At 42.5% G+C, this 16,340-nt stretch overlaps 1 protein-coding gene across 1 annotated transcript in view; it reads left to right on the top strand.

Moving 5' to 3' along the window:
- Positions 1-16,340, top strand: part of LOC145414607 (synaptogenesis protein syg-2-like) — a 629,376-nt gene that overhangs the window by 593,714 nt on the left and 19,322 nt on the right. Inside the window, exon 11 of the mRNA XM_080284134.1 lies at positions 6,884-6,975. Within this exon, the coding sequence (XP_080140260.1) occupies positions 6,884-6,975 (92 nt within the window). The remainder of the gene's footprint in view (positions 1-6,883; positions 6,976-16,340) is intronic.

Raw genomic sequence — 16,340 nt, 5'->3', positions numbered from 1 at the left:
CAGGTACCTTGCTCCAGATTTCCTCGCACCATGTGAATATGGAAAAGTAGCAGGGAGAATTTTGAAGACTGCGGAAATACCATTCCTTTGATTTTCCATACTGAAACACACACACACACGCACACACACACACACACACACACACACACACACACACACACACACACACACACACACACACACACACACACACACACACACACACACACACACACACACACACACACACCATCTGGGGCTCATTGCCCGAGGTTGCACACTCCTGGTCCAGACCCAAACACCTTGGCCGATGAAGTCCCTGGAATACTTTCCTGGACACAGAGGATCAGAGAACGGACTATGGTTGAGAACCACTGCTCAAACACACACACACACACACACACACACACACACACACACACACACACACACACACACACACACACACACACACACACACACACACACACACACACACACACACACACACACACACCATTTGGGGCTCATTTCCCACAATATGAATTCAAATATGATCTCCCAGTAGAATATACATCACCTGGACACATTTTGCTGCAACACAAATTCAATCAGTATCACTGAAAGCAGGTATCACAAATAAATTTTTTCCACACGATACTTCCGTGCACGTTACACTGTGAGCACATACCCATGATTGTAGCAGAAATACGCATACACTTGGAAAGCCAAACATGCAGACTGACACTATACACCATGATGCATATATATAACTACATATGCACACATACATGTAGACACAACCAGGAAAACACACACACACACACACACGCATGTTCTTACTCACTAGAGAGGTTCCCAGTTTTTTCTTGGTCATTCCACATATTTGTCGGAAAATGATTGATGATTTTGCCCTCCATAATGGTGTCCCCTCCCTCTGCCACTTTGGAAGATATTTTTAATAACCGTCGATTCTAGATTTATTCGCCTCCATTTAGCATTATTTTTTATCATGCAGTGGAGCGAAAAATAGAGGTACTATAGGAATTTTTACGGAGGCTTGGGAATATTTTAAATATTTTGTAATTTTTTGTTGCATGCATGACCTTGCACTTAAAAGCACAAATTAAAAGTCAAAGAGCATTTAACCATAAGAACACAACATCTATAACCAAATACCGGTGCATAGCAAATAGGTTACGGTGGCCATTGTGCCTATACCTGTTTTCTCCCCCTCCCATCAAAATGTCAACTATTCGTCTTGAGGGACTTCCCATCCCATTTGGGAACCTCTGTTCCGGAACTCATCAGCCGCGTTCGCACTTCCAAATCCCCTCGCTTCACACTCACACCCCCACCCACCCACACCCCGACACCCACCGATCAACCCACAAATTCACACACACACACACACACACACACACACACACACACACACACACACACACACACACACACACACACACACACACACACACACACACACACACACACACACACACACACACACACACACACACACACACACTTGAGTCTCCACTCTCACATTCCAAAACTCTCGCTGCATATTCCCACATAAACACATTTGCACTCCCACTTCCAACACACTTCTTTTCCCTGATCAACTCATTTACTCTACACTCCCACTCCGGCATTCCCACACTTGCTGAGACACACACATACCTCCACTGTCGCACGCGCACACGCACACATCCGCAGGCACACGGACGCACCTCCCCTCACAGCCCAATTAGCCCAAGAGTAAAGTGGACCGAGCCTAAAGTAAACACGCGGGGATACAAATAGTTGTCAATCGTGCACAGATTGTATAGGGTGGAACGGAAGTCAGTGGGCGAAATTTTTCATCTGTCATTTTGTTTTCTCTCCCTATATTCCCCTTCATAAATTTTACCGACCTTTTATAGCTTTTCTTCCTTTATCCTCCCCATTGCCTGTTTTTTTCTTTCCTTTCTCTACATTGTAGTTTTTATTCCTGTCTCCTTCTGATTTCCCCGTCTCTCCGTAACTATGCCTGTCTTTTCCTAAATTTTAATACCTTCCCTAAATTGTACTAACTTTTTCTAACATTTTCATATCTTTTCCTATCTTTGCCCTACGCACTTTACTTTTCCTGCATTTATTATTTTTTTTCTTCAGCCTCCCTGAATTACTTCTTAACTCTCTCTTCCTTTTTTTTTCCGCTCTCATGCCGTCATATCCTTTGTCCTGCCGTCTGCTGTCCTTCTTTTCATTCCCTCTTAACTTTCTTCTGATTCTGTGAGCGGTTTGCCTTTCTCTCTTTGCCTATCCCTACTTTCTCTTTCCTCCCCCAGTCCTATTCCAGTTTTGTCTCTCCTGTTTTCCGCTGACTATTTTTCCATTTCGTTGGTATGTGCTTTTTTTCTCTCCCCCCCCCCCTTAATGTGATATTCCCGTCTTTTCCCAACATTTTCAGTTCCACAGTTTTCCTTTTTTTTTTTTTTTGTTGTCCCTCCCGACTTTTCGCTTTCTCTTTTGCCATCAGTGCTTCTACATCCGTCATCTCTTACCCTCCCCCCCCAACCCCGGCATTGATAGGGCTTTTTCTGCCCTTTTCATGTTATCTCTCTCTCTCTCTCTCTCTCTCTCTCTCTCTTGCCTTCCTTAGCCTCCTTTTCTGTTGCCCTCAGCTTCCTCTCCTTGATATCCTTTTCCTTCCCACATTTCTTTCCCATCTCACTCAATCTGGCTTTCTGTCACCTTTGCCTCGGTTTGCTGGTCCTTCCTCGTCTCGTATATTCATAATTTATTACGTCTTTCTATTCACCTTCCTCTACCTGCTTTCCTACCCATCCCTCACTAACTTCTTGCTATTTCCCTTCTTCCAGACTCTCTTTAACCTCCTAACATTTTCTGACTTCCAATTTTCTCCCAGCCTTTCTTTGTCAGTCCGTCACTTGGATTTCCTGATGTCCTGCTCACTACCTAAGCTTCCCTTCCCCCTTTTTCTCTCTCAATCTGATGGTGTCTCCTTTACTCCACACATGTGCGTTTTACTGCCTCTCCCAATCCCTCCTATTATTTCCTTTTCTTCCTCAGTTAAGTTTTTTTCTGTCTGACCCTCCCTGATCTTCGCTGATTCTGTTTGCGGGCCTTCTGCTTGGCCTGCCTCAGTTTTCTCGTACATTCTGTTTCACTATGATTGCTCTTTATTTATCTGCGTTACCCTGCCCTCTGCTTAACCCTGCATACCTTTTGTGAGTCCCCTCGAAATACAGTTCTATTTTATTCAGACGTTGTCCTCCTTTCCCGTTCATTGCCCACCTTTTCCTAACCATTTCTGCTTCTCAGTCATACATACATCTGCCTTTTTATCTCTTTTAGGATTATTTAACCCGACCAGACTACTACATTCACCTGCCTGCCACTCTTATATCTGCCATCAACCTCTTAATTATATCATTTTTTTTCCCCCTTCCTGTCTAGTACTATCTTGCTCAGCCCCGACATGTCTTGTCGTGCCGTATCCTGTCCTGTTTTTCCTCACCCTGCCTGCCCCGTCCTGCACTTCGCTTTCCGTCCCTGCCTTGCTTTCCCTGCCGTGCCCTGCTTTGCCTTAGTTAGCCTAACCTTTCTTGCCGCGTATTGCCCATTCTAGAGTTCTTGCAGACTTCCTTTTTCTATACACTGTGCCTATCCTACTTTCATTCTCCTTATACCACTCTCTTCTTTCTGCTTTTGTCCTACCCTTTTCTTGCTCCTATCTTTTATTTACATCTCGAGGTCAACTAAAGGAAATAAAAGTCTAAGTTATTTGTCTGATCGCTCACGTTCCTCTGTAATCGTCTAACTCCCTTCTCTCTTCTATACATTGTTCCATTTCTTTCTCAGTCCAGCAGTCACTACGATGTTGCTACTTCTGTCTACAGTTCAGTTTTACCCCCAAAACATCCTCTACACCCACTCTACCTCACATTATCCTCCATCACTGCTGTCTCCCCCATAATGTTTATCCTGTTTATACAAATTTTTTCAAGAACCTACGTATTTGTTCAATGCAAATTCGAGAAACCCCCATACCCATTTCTTTTTATACCTTGCCTCAAACGCCCACGGCATTTTGCACTATCTTTTATGCTTTACACACATCCTTACTCTTTTTTGTGTTAGTGTGCCACACATTTAAACACATCTTTCTAACCCTTTTCCACATAATCTCCCAACATCCATCTTCCTCGCCTCCTCCCGCCCATCTCAACACCCCTTGCACGCCTCCCCACACACCAAAGCGGCCTAAACACCATACGCTTCCTGCTTTCCCCTCCCTGACACCTATCACATTTAGATACGCTTCAGCTCAATACCACCAAAATCTTGCCCCCTCTCCAGCACCTCTTCACATCCTCTTCACACATCCCCCACCTCTCCCAGTTCCATACACACTCCTCAAACACCTCACATCTGTCGACACATCTTTATGTCCCTCCCCAGTTGACCCAATAATCACACCCATTAGTCAGTCCATGCTGTTATTCTGTACAATAATCAATGTACATTTAACACTCGCTTCATTCTCTCGATCCTTTACATTCTCCTCCGGTTACATTGTGGCTCACACATTTATGCTGACTTCATAGACATTTCAGTGACCCTACACACCCATCTTGCGCATCCCCACAACCCGTCTCACCCCTTTCACATATTTCGTAACCTGTGCTCATATCTCACTCAACTACACAACTCCATCTCACACCTCTCATTCATTCCCACATCCCAACTAACCCCCTCCCATACATTCCCTCATTTCTTTTTACCTCTCGCACACAATGCCACATAGCTCCTTACCTCTCATACTCATCCCCACACCCCCCTCACCCCTCTCGCACATCACCACATCCATCCCCATGCCTGTACTACATCCACACACCCTCATCACCTCTTCCACAACCCCACACCACTGCTCACTTTCACACATCCCCATATCCCTCCTGAACCATCTCACAAATCCCCACAATTAATCCACACAATATATCCACGCACATCCTCACACCCCTCTTCGCCTCTCATACCCCACCATTCAAAATCATCGGTCATCCGTTCAACCGTACCGTACACAAATGCACTGTTTACGCCCGTGCCTCGCGTCACCCTCGCTCTCGTGTTCTGCGTTGAACAAAATGCGAAGATTTTTCGCAGCGCCCCATTACACAGCGTTTTGTTACCGGCGCTGGCCTAATGGACTGGATGGGAGAAATGGTGCTGTCGGTGCCTGTTTGTCAGTCGTTTGTGATGTCTTTTTGTTTGTCATAGGCATTGTTACTGGTGAACTGCTAATAGGTGTTGGGCGCTGTGGTGTCTGCGCTTATGATTCAGCATACATAGGGGTACATAAGAAATAAAATAACAGGTGGCCTGTTGGCCCATAACGGGGTTATCTGGTAGGTACACACTGTCTGTGGATCTAACCAACCAGTATAAGAAAAGAACAAAAACTAAGAAATTGGAAGAATAATATAGAAATAGAGGAAAATAACACAAAGCGATCAATTGAGATACAGAGGTCGGAAACGGATGATAAATGACAAGATGACGAGTTGCAGTGTAATGAAACAATTTTTTTTTTAATTCTTTGTGCAACTGTTTAAAATGACGGCAGTATTGGTCGTTTCTGGTACTAGTGATTTTATCATATATGGTTTTAGGTGCTGCCACATACAAATGACATTTGTGAAGTTTCTTATTACTGAAGTTATTTGAGAGTAGATTTATTTGTTAAGAGAAGTTACTACAAACAAATGTTTTAGAGTGTGGAGTTTTAACTGAAATATTTATCAGTGGAGTTATTTGGTGGTGCAGATACATGTAATGAAGTCAACGATTAGCCGAATATCATAATTATGCACTATAGTGATACTGGTAATATTCAAGCTGTATGTTAACAAAGGCACCAGTGACTTACTCTTTGGTGAATAATAACGTCTGGCATTACCAGGAATAGAATAATAGAACTCTTCTGAGGATGAAGGTGTAAATGGTGAAGTATTGCTGTCAGGTTTCAATGACTCGCTCAGCTGAATAAAATCATCTGATATTACCAGACGTAGAATACAGGAGTTTTACCGTATAATGAGATAATTAATGAAAATTGTTATGGTTGCCATTATTTGGCTTCTTTTTTTATCATGATTTATTTGTAAATAATAATATTTGCTGAAAGCTTTACTTTATTTATTAGGGCTTCCATTGTTGCAACTGATATTTCCGTAATGATAATAGTTCCTCCCATCATTTTGATAATATATATTTTTTCTTATTACTGTGGCCGCCAGGCTGATCACATTCATTTTAGGAAAAGCTTTGAAGTGGATAGGTCAGATTATAGCATTCATTACCTTAAACTTCACGAACGGAATCTCTGAAGGTGATCGTTATCATGTGATGGTAGGACAGCAAAAGAAATAAAAAGGACCTCATTGTAGAGGATGAGTTAATCACTTTTTTTCAGTTGTTCCCAATATCATTTTTTTTCTCTGAGTTGCTATCATGGTGCTCATAGTACTCACTTCATTGCTATATACAGTAACTCCCTGCTCAGTGGGAAAAACACTTCCTCTACAATACTGACTTCCAATATGTAAGGTTTTTTAGGTTTATGCTTGCAGTGAGCTGATATTAACAGTACTAGGTAAAACGCACACACACACACACACACACACACACACACACACACACACACACACACACACACACACACACACCGAAAGAGCCCATTACTGCAATTTATTTTAGTGTATTTGTAAAATTACCCCAATATGATTAATGTGTATACTTTTCTCTGTGTATGTGTGTGTTTTTGTATATCCGGTTTATCTGTATGTATGTTATATGATGTGTGTGTGTGTGTGTGTGTGTGTGTGTGTGTGTGTGTGTGTGTGTGTGTTTGCAGGTCGTCGCGGGACTACGGCAGCCTGGCCTGCTGGGCGACCAACACGGTGGGCACCCAGGCGGACCCCTGCCAGTTCACAGTCCTCGAGGCAGGTCAGCTCACACAATTCTCACCCCAGTTCACAACACTTCATATAAGATCACCTCACATCATCACCTTTAATGTTCCTCACCTAATCTCATCTTACCTAACCTCAGTACAACTCAGCTCTTCTCAGCTCAGCATCATTTAATCTTACCTTAAAATCCCTTCATATCACTGCAGATCTCATAGCTAAGAGTTAGGAGAAGGCATGTTAGCTTGTCACTCTAGTTCACGTTATGACACACTGCTCTCACCTCATCTCACCTTTTCTTATGTCGATCACCACTGGATAGGGGAAGACGAAGCAGTTTAAGTTCTGGTAGTATTTAAGCTAAAAATTTTTCTTTCTGTTTGGCATCATTAATTAGTCTGCGTTATGGCATCTGAATTTTACTTTCAGTACAGTACACACGTATAATGTCTAGTGTTGTTAACAATAAAACATGTTTACACAGGTATGTTTACGATAATTAGGAAGTGCGGTATTCCAGGTGAAGATATGTATTTATGTACCTATCGCTTAACGCTGCAGAAGATGGAAGACAGCCTCTATAAAATTTTCTCCAAGTAGTATCTCAATACTCAATGACGACTTTTTCTTTTTTTTTCCGAAATGCAATACTCCTCTTCTCCAAGTAGTATCTCTTAATACTCAGTAACGACCTCTTTTTTTTTTTTTTTTTTTCGAAATGCAATACTCCTCTTCATTACTGTGCCTTACCAAAGTGACGTATCCCCATAGACGATGACGATCAAGGAATACCAATACTTTCTTTTCTAAAACCAATTGCAGTAAGCTGCTTGCTGCCCATTCCCCTCCCACAGATTTGATTATTCCATCCATGACCTTAAGTTTGCTTTCCTGTGCACTTCTTTCGGGTATTCTTCCAGTCATACTCTGGCTTTCAAGTTGCCCTCTTCACGTAACATGGCCAAAAAAAAAGGCGTTTGTCTCTTTCTATACTTCATCCCCCTATATCTCTACCAATTCCCATCTTCTCCATAACTTATTCATTTGGCTTCCCCTTCATCTATGAAATTTTCAGCACTCTCTTCCAAATCCGCAGTTCCAATGCCTCAAATAATCCCTCCATCATCCTGCCGGTAGTTCTAGCGTCCTTACTGCGGAGCAGCCTGAACCTAACACATTTTCTCTGCTCGTCTGCATGTACCAGTGGATACCTATACTCGTACGTCAATAAATGCTTTATCTTTCAAGCGTCTCTTTGCCTCTTCAGATCTTATTTCGCCATCGCACCTGGCATGACCTCTGATATAATCTCCTGGATAATAAAGCTTCTCCTCTGCTTTTATTCTTTCCTCAGTGTTCCTGGCATTTCTCGCTACTAATCTCGACACAGATGTGTGAAACCTACCTCTGACCGAGCATATGTCTGTTACTGGCACTGTCCGCCACTAATCTGGGCATGGACGTGTTAAACCTCTGTGACCGTGCAAAGGCTGTTTGGGGGGAATCAGTCTATATGAATGCTGACCTAAGCCACAGTGTCAATCCGTATCGAATTACAAGGAGAGAAAGGAGGTGGAACTAAACTAAAGTGATCAGGACTGCCCCCCATAGCTGTAACTGCACCAGCCAACTCCAGCAGAATAACCTGATGTCACCTCCTCTCGAAGAGATTTTGGCAAGAGAAATTTTTCTGACACCAGATAAATCAGCGGAGGAAAAGAGGCGTGGCTGCTTGGATATATTAAGAAAGGCTCGAGGTTAGCACTACTACCCTCTCACCTCCAGTCTCCCCCAAGTTTCTCTAACTGTCAACACCAGACTACATGCACAGTACACACAACACTACCTTTTCAAAATTTAAAAAAAAAAACTGTGTCGATGAATCATGCCTCGGAGTCCCCGGGCGAGGGGGGCATAAATTCCCCCACTATCTGTCCCTCAGCCGGTGACGACTCAGAGAGGTGCCTGGAACCACTGTCTGACACACTTCATTTCTGCAACATTCGCGGCCTTTCTTCTAACTTTCTCTCTGTCCAACACCACCTTGCCTGTCTAAACCTCACCTTCTCTTCTTGACAGAGACTTAGCTGTCTGAGGCAACTGAAAGTAAACCCATTTCTGTTTCCTCCTACTTTCTCTATATTCATTTCAAAGCCAAAGGTGGCTGTTGTGTATATGTATGCAACGATTTATCTTGCTCTCGTGTTCCTGAACCTGATTCTTCTGAATTCTCTACTCTCTGACTTCGGCTTTCTTGTCATTCTCTGACTAAATATATCTGCGCTATTTACTTATCTCCCAATTCTACTGACTATGAAGAATTCTTCGACTGTCTTACTTCTACGATGGAACACATTCTAGCCATTTCTCCTCTCCTGAAATGTCCATTCTATGAGATTTCAATGTTCACCACCAACTTTTTTCTCTCCTCTCCTTTCACTGATCCGCCTGGTGAACAAGCCTACATCTTTTCTATCTTTAATGGCCTAGAGCAGCTTGTACAGCACCCTTCCTGTATCCCTGACTGCCTTGGAGAGAGCTCCAACATACTTGACCTCTTCCTTACAACTAATCCTTCTGCTTACACTATTATCATTCCTCTCCATTGGGCTCCTCCATTCAGAACCTTATTACCTTAACCTGTCCTATCGCTCCGGTACGGCCTGCAGACCCTCCAAAGAAACGTCGGCTGTGGCACTTTGGAGCTGCAGATTGGGAGGCCCTCAGGCAGTACTTCTTTGATTTTTCATGGAATGATTATTGCTTCCATGGTCGGGAGCCACCTGAGTGAGCCTTGCGCATTATGGAGGTTTTCTCTTGGGCATGGAAGCATACATTCCCTCCTCATATCCTTTGACTAATGCAAGAAAGCCTTGGTTTAATCACGCATGTTCAAATGCTGTCCATAACAAGGAGCAGGCCTATAAAAGGTACCAGAGCCAACCCACCCCTGAATCACACCTTGTTTATGTTCTGCCCGGAATTGTGCTAAGACTGTTTTTTGCTCTGCTAAAATAATTTCATCCGTAACAAATGATCTCAACTCTGCAACTCGAATTCTTCCTGCTTCTTCCGGCACCTTGCCAAAAACCTTTCTAACATCTTTATCTCATCATCCTTCCCTCCCCTTTTCTATTTTGATGACTCTGTAGCTATTTCTTCTAATGATAAAACAAATCTCTTTGCACAGACTTTCTCCTCCAATTCCACCTTAGATGATTCTGATGCTGTTCCTCCATCACTTCCCCCCTCTGACTTCCTCATGGCTGACATTAAAATTTCCTCAGCTGATGTATTTTCTGCCATCACTTGTCTCAATACTAACAAGGCATATGGGCCTGATGGAGTCCTTCCTGTTGTTCTCAAGAACTGTGCTTCTGTGCTTACACCCTACCTAGGTAAACTCTTTTGTCTTTGTCTGTCAACTTATACCTTTCCTTCTTGCTGGAAGTTTGCTCTCATTCAGCCAGTCCGAAAGAAGGGTGACCAATCCCAACCCTCTAACTATCGTCCAATTGCTTTAACATCCTGTGTCTCAAAAGTTTTTGAGTCAATTCTTAACAGAACAATTTTAGAGCATCTTTCCAATCCCAACCTTCTTCCTGATCGTCAGTATGGGTTCCGTCAGGGGTGCTCCACTGGCGATCTTAGAACCTTCCTTTCAGACAGCTGGTCATCCTCCTTTCGGGACTTACGAGAAAGCTTTGCCATTGCACTTGACAGCTCAAAGGCTTTCGATCGAGTCTGGCATAAATCCTTAATTTCCAAACTACCCTCTTACGGTTTCTATCCTACTATCTGTGCCTTCATCTATAGCTTTCTTTCTGGTCGTTCTATAACAGCTGTTGTAGACGGCCATCGTTCTTCTCCTAGATCTATCAACAGTGGTGTTCCTAAGGGCTCTGTCGTATCACCAACTCTCTTCCTTTTATTCATCAATGACCTAAGCTGTACATCTAACCCTATCCACTTGTATGCTGATGATTCCACCCTTCACCTTTCCATTCGGTTTTTGCAACGTCCATCTCAGCAGTTACTTCAACAGAAAAGGGATGAGGCTATGGCATACCTAATGTCTGACTTGGCTCGTATCTCTGACTGGGGTAAAAATAATCTTGTTGTTTTTAATGCATCAAAAACTCAGTTTTTTCACCTATCAACTCGACACACTCTTCCACAGGAGTACCCACTAATGTTTAATAATATCCAGCTCAATCCTGCATCATCCTTGAAGATGCTTGGGGTTACAATCACTCGGGAATTATCTTTGAAAGATCATATTGCATCTCTTGCAAAATCTGCTTCTAAGAGATTAGGTGTGCTAACCCGACTCCGTACCTCATTTACCCCTGCACAGTTGTTGACTTTATACACAGGTTTTATTTGCCCCTGTTTAGAGTACAATTCTGATGTGTGGGGAGGCTCCCCACATATAGCTCTTCTCAATAGGGTGGAGTCAAAGGCCTTTCTTCTTATCAACTCTCCTCCTCTTACTGGCTCCCTTCAATCTCTGTCTTTTCGCGGTAGTGTTGCATCTTTGTCTCTTTTCTATCGTTACTTCCATTGTCGCTGCTCCTCTGAACTGTCTGCTTGCATCCCTCCACCTCTATGACGGGTGCGTAGCACCCATCTAGCAACAAACGGACATCTCTTTTTTGTCCAGCAGTCTAATGCGAGAGTTAACCGTTACTCCCAGTTCTTCATTTATGCAACAGGGCAACTCTGGAACTGTCTCCCTCTGTCTGTATTTCTTGCTAGCTATGATCTCTCCAGTCTTTCAAACGCAGTGTGTCTGGGCATCTCGAAATGAACGGATCTTGAATTTGACTCTTTTTGGTATTGTTTTTGTTTTTTCTTGGAAAGAACAGTTTGCGGGTTCCTGGCCTTTGGTTCCTTCTTGCTTGCATAAAAAAAAAAAAAGTCCCTCTCCTTGTTTTGTGGTATACAGTAGTGAAATAAGTGCTCCAAGACCTCGAGTCGTAAGTTAAGAATTTGCATATAATCTGACTGATATTGTTTAAGTAGGTTTGTTAGTATTCTAAGTAGGTTAGACGTATGCCGGCAGAAATCTCCCTGCACGGTCCATGACAGAAATAAAATGGCAGCCTCTGCTAGGATAGCACAATGATTTGCTTTTGAGCCGAATTTTAAAGTTATCTGTCAGGAAGCTGACGAATTTTGATGACTTAAGAGCATTTTCGCACACTGAGGCTAGACAGTCTGATTTGGAAAGTCATTCCAAATCTGAGTTCAACCTTGCTCAAGTAACCTGAAAAATTTACCCTACCCAAGGTAACCTGGGGTCTGGCCGACCCTAATACTTAAAAAATTCACTAAATATACTTACAATATCTTTACTGAAACAAACACTCGTACAGAAGTTTTCTAGCCCTTTCTCTTCAATTTTGACGTTAAATGTATGAAATTATGAATGGAAAAATTTTGTATGGGAAATTTACAAGCAAAAATTGTGAAGAATTTTATAACCACTGAAATTAGTGGCTGCCATACCAAAACTGAAATGTTCCACCAGTTTTATATCAGTGCCTGCTGTAGGCCAATGGCCAAAGAACAGTCGCGTTCATGAGTTCCAAAACACATGTAGTCGTGTTGTCTGCTGTTGTGTTCACTGCTGGTAGGATGTTGAATTATTTCACTTGCTATCCAGTCAAATTATTTTCAGTGCATCAGGCAGTAAGTGCAGTGGTCCCATATTCCAAAAGTAGAGAACACTACAATAGACAACACACCCACATGTGTGTCGGGACTCATGAATGCGACTGTACATGTAAAAAACGAGAAGCACATGTCATGATTACGTTTAGGAAATATAGGCTAATACGACAAAAACACACACACACACACACACACACACACACACACACACACACACACACAACTTAGGTAACCTGGGGTCTCTGTGACCCCAAAGCCCCTTTAGCACGAAAATAGGCCAGATCCCGAAATGACCCCATCACCTCCTTAAACGACTCTACCAGTCAGGAAGGTAGAGGGAAAACCAGATCCCAAGACTTTGTAGTATTATATAAATAACACTAAAAAAAAGTAACCTAGGGTCTGACTGACCCCAAGTTACCTGAGGAGGATGAAGCTTATGGCTCATGTCCTAAAGAGAGAAATTTCCCAGCAATACTTATAAGCCAAATTTAATTAGCCTGACTCAGGAGACAATGTTTAGGGTGAGTGATGTACCTGCTGTTCACAATGATGATACTGATCAGAATCTCGAGATTTTGGAACCAGAACCACCCATTCTCCTATGAAGTAGCAATTTCAGTGCACAATTTGAATCAGTCCAAATTCATTTGCAAATGAGAAAACTTCAAGTACAAGAGGAACAATTCGAACTAGATCGTGAGTACAAACTGAGGCAGCGTACCTGTTGGCCAAATCCTTGAGGTACCTCGGTTTGTGACTCTTGATGTTGCCAAGAACATTAAGTTAGTCCCTCCCTTTAGCGAGCAAGAAGTCATTAAGTACTTCCAAATGTTTGAGGAGGTGGTAGGCCATCTTCCCTAGTCTAGGGACTCTTGGTCGATATTACTGCAGAATGTAAGGTATAGCACAAAAGGCCTATATTACAAAAGGCCTATATTGTTTCATCAGTTGATCAGTATGCTTATTGTGAGAAAATAAGGGATGCAATTCTTCGGGCTTATGAATTTGTACCAGATTACATCAAGTTATTTTTATTCAATGGCTGGACACTAAAAAAAAGATTAGTAAAATTTTTTGCTAAGTTGAGAGAACTCAAAATTTTGGAAACTTCACTAGGAATATTGACAAGGATGTTGCCACTCAGTTGAGATCGCGGTGGATACCCTTGTTGATGCACCTGTTGTGGCAGGTAGTTCTAGTATTATTCATAAATATAATTCTAGGCCTCATTCATTTGGTAGATATAAATGAAGGAACCAAACAGACTGTAAACCCATCCTCTTACAAACCAGTTAAGAAAAAATCAATTGAATACAGAGAATACAGTAACTCGCAGCATGTTAGTTCCACCAAAGAGAGTGGGGACAGCTTTACCAAATGACCAGTAAGAAGTTGTATGTGTTGTCAGTTTTGAAATAGGAACGGTCATGTAGAGGAAGAGTGGTAGGAAAAAGATAAAAGGGCTATAGAGCTAAATTTATAGCTCAGATAAATTCTTGAGGAATTGTTAATTCTGAAACATAACAACCACAAAGAGATAGGCTGAGCAGTAGTCATACACAACCTCAGCAAGTGCTTAGTGAGTCGATGCCAGGATGGAGCAGTCAGTGGTTGATGGTGAGACCCCTGTAAAGTTATCACTGGACATATTGAGACTGGGATGGTACAGCCGTTTGGAATTAGTGAAGGTGGTAATAAGACTACATTAGAGCATCCTCCCTCAGACAGAAAGCATAGTGGTTCCCCCCAAGACACCCTGTTAGCCACTTTCATTTCAAAAGGATCAGTGTCAAATGAAGTTGAAAATACTAAAGTTGCTAAACACCAAGACACAGGTGCCTCACGATCTCATGCTGAAAGGGATATCAGATGCAGCTGGTGAATGTGTTTTACTACTGTGAATAGCCGATTATGTGTCTACCTCTCTGGCTGAAGTGAAACTCCAGCCAGAATTAGTTACAGGTCCATTATATGTGGCCACCGTGAACCATTTACCAGTGAAAGAAGTCGCTTTCCTTTTGGGTAATGACTTAGCCGGAGGACAAGTGAGTGCAGGTGCCTGTGAATTTAAAAAAATCCTATAAGTAAGGAGAGGACAAAAGAACTGGAGGTACAATGTCCTACCTGTTCTCTGCCTGTGCTGTAACTGAGCCATGATGGCAAAATCCTGTCCTAATAGTGGTAATGTTATTACTGATGTTGTACGAGATGTTATTTATCTTGCTGATACTTTCTTTGCCCAGTTGACTGACTATGAGGTTGAGGGCCCCCCCACATAGTGCAGGTCTAGGATTGACCAAGATGCAGAGATCTGATTCAGTGATTGCAGTCTTGACTGACTGCAGTGAGTGAAAAAGTATGTGAGATTGAGTTGTCTTAGAGTTTCTATCATCCTCAGAGTCAGGGTTCACAGGAGAGATATCATCTGACCCTTAAAAAAAATTAAAGTATTGTATTACTCATGGGAAGGATTGGGACAAAGATCTTCCCTTTCTGTTTTTTGCAACCAGAGAAACGCCAAATGAATCCTTAGGCTACTTCCCATTTGAGGTGATTTTTGGTCACGATCTGAGAGGTCCATTAAATTTGCTGAAGGAATAATGGGTCCATGATGATGGCCATGTTAATCTGTTAACCTATGTCTCAGATTTCGAAGAAAGAATAATTCATAATTCAGAAGTAGCAAAAGCAAATTTGGAATCTGCTCAAAGGAAGTCAAAGAGTTGGTATGATAAAAGCAAGCAGGATAGGAACAGTGTTTCACCTAGGAGAAAAAGTGCTTGTATTGCTCCTTGTTCGTGGACAGCCATTACAGGCCAGTTTCTCAGCCCCCTGCAGTAGACAAATTGGTAGGTGATGCTAACTGTCATTAACACCTCAACCGGATGAAGTAGACAAAAGTATGGCTGATGATAGCTGTCATTAACACTCGAAACTGGAAGAAGTAGAGAAGAAGATAGGTGATGCTAACTGTCATGAACACTCCAAACTGGGGAACGGCAAGAAGGTTCCGCCATTTCAATATGATGAAGGAGTACCACGAGTAAGAGGGCGCTGGATCTTTAGTGCTTCATTTGTGGTGTCAGCTGCTGAAAAGGTGGATGACCTGGGCTGCCCCGTGGCATTGAACCAGACTTTCTGTTGGACAGGGAACCAGGAGGCATGGACTGAGTTAACTGTTAAACTCTCAACAGCTGAACGAAGTGCTGATCTGACTGGCCTTTTGGGGAAGTATCCTGATGTATTCCAGAACACACCTCGGCTGACTGATATCCAGTACAGTATACAGCAGGAGCTGACCTACGTATTGCAGCAGGGGTTGAATGAGCTGGGCTAAACCGAGTGGTGCTCCCCAGTCACCTTAGTTTCAAAATCATGCGGGTCCTATCGTTTTTGCAGAAATTACTGTAGGATCAATTCCCTCATTAAGACTGACACCTACCCACTTCCTAGAGTAGATGATTGCATTGACAATATAAGCAGTACAAAGTTCATTAAATACCAAAATTGAATTGCTGAAGGGATATTGGCCAGTCCCACTTACAGAATGGGCTAAAAAAAATTCCTGTCTCATGTCTGGTGATTGTAATTATGAATGCAAACCCATGCCATATGGTACCGGTATGAGAAATTCTCTAGCCACGCTCCTCAGAATAAGGAACAAACTTACTAGTGATGTCAAGGGACGAGTCACATACATTAATGATTTGGTTTTATTCAGTA

Source organism: Coenobita brevimanus, chromosome 100 (genome assembly GCF_032717465.1).
Source record: "Coenobita brevimanus isolate Jiangsu-jjx chromosome 100, ASM3271746v2, whole genome shotgun sequence".
NCBI classification, from domain to species: Eukaryota; Metazoa; Arthropoda; class Malacostraca; order Decapoda; family Coenobitidae; genus Coenobita; species Coenobita brevimanus.
The sequence above is the reverse complement of the archived record's forward strand: the minus strand, read 5'-3'. Positions and strand labels throughout refer to the sequence as shown.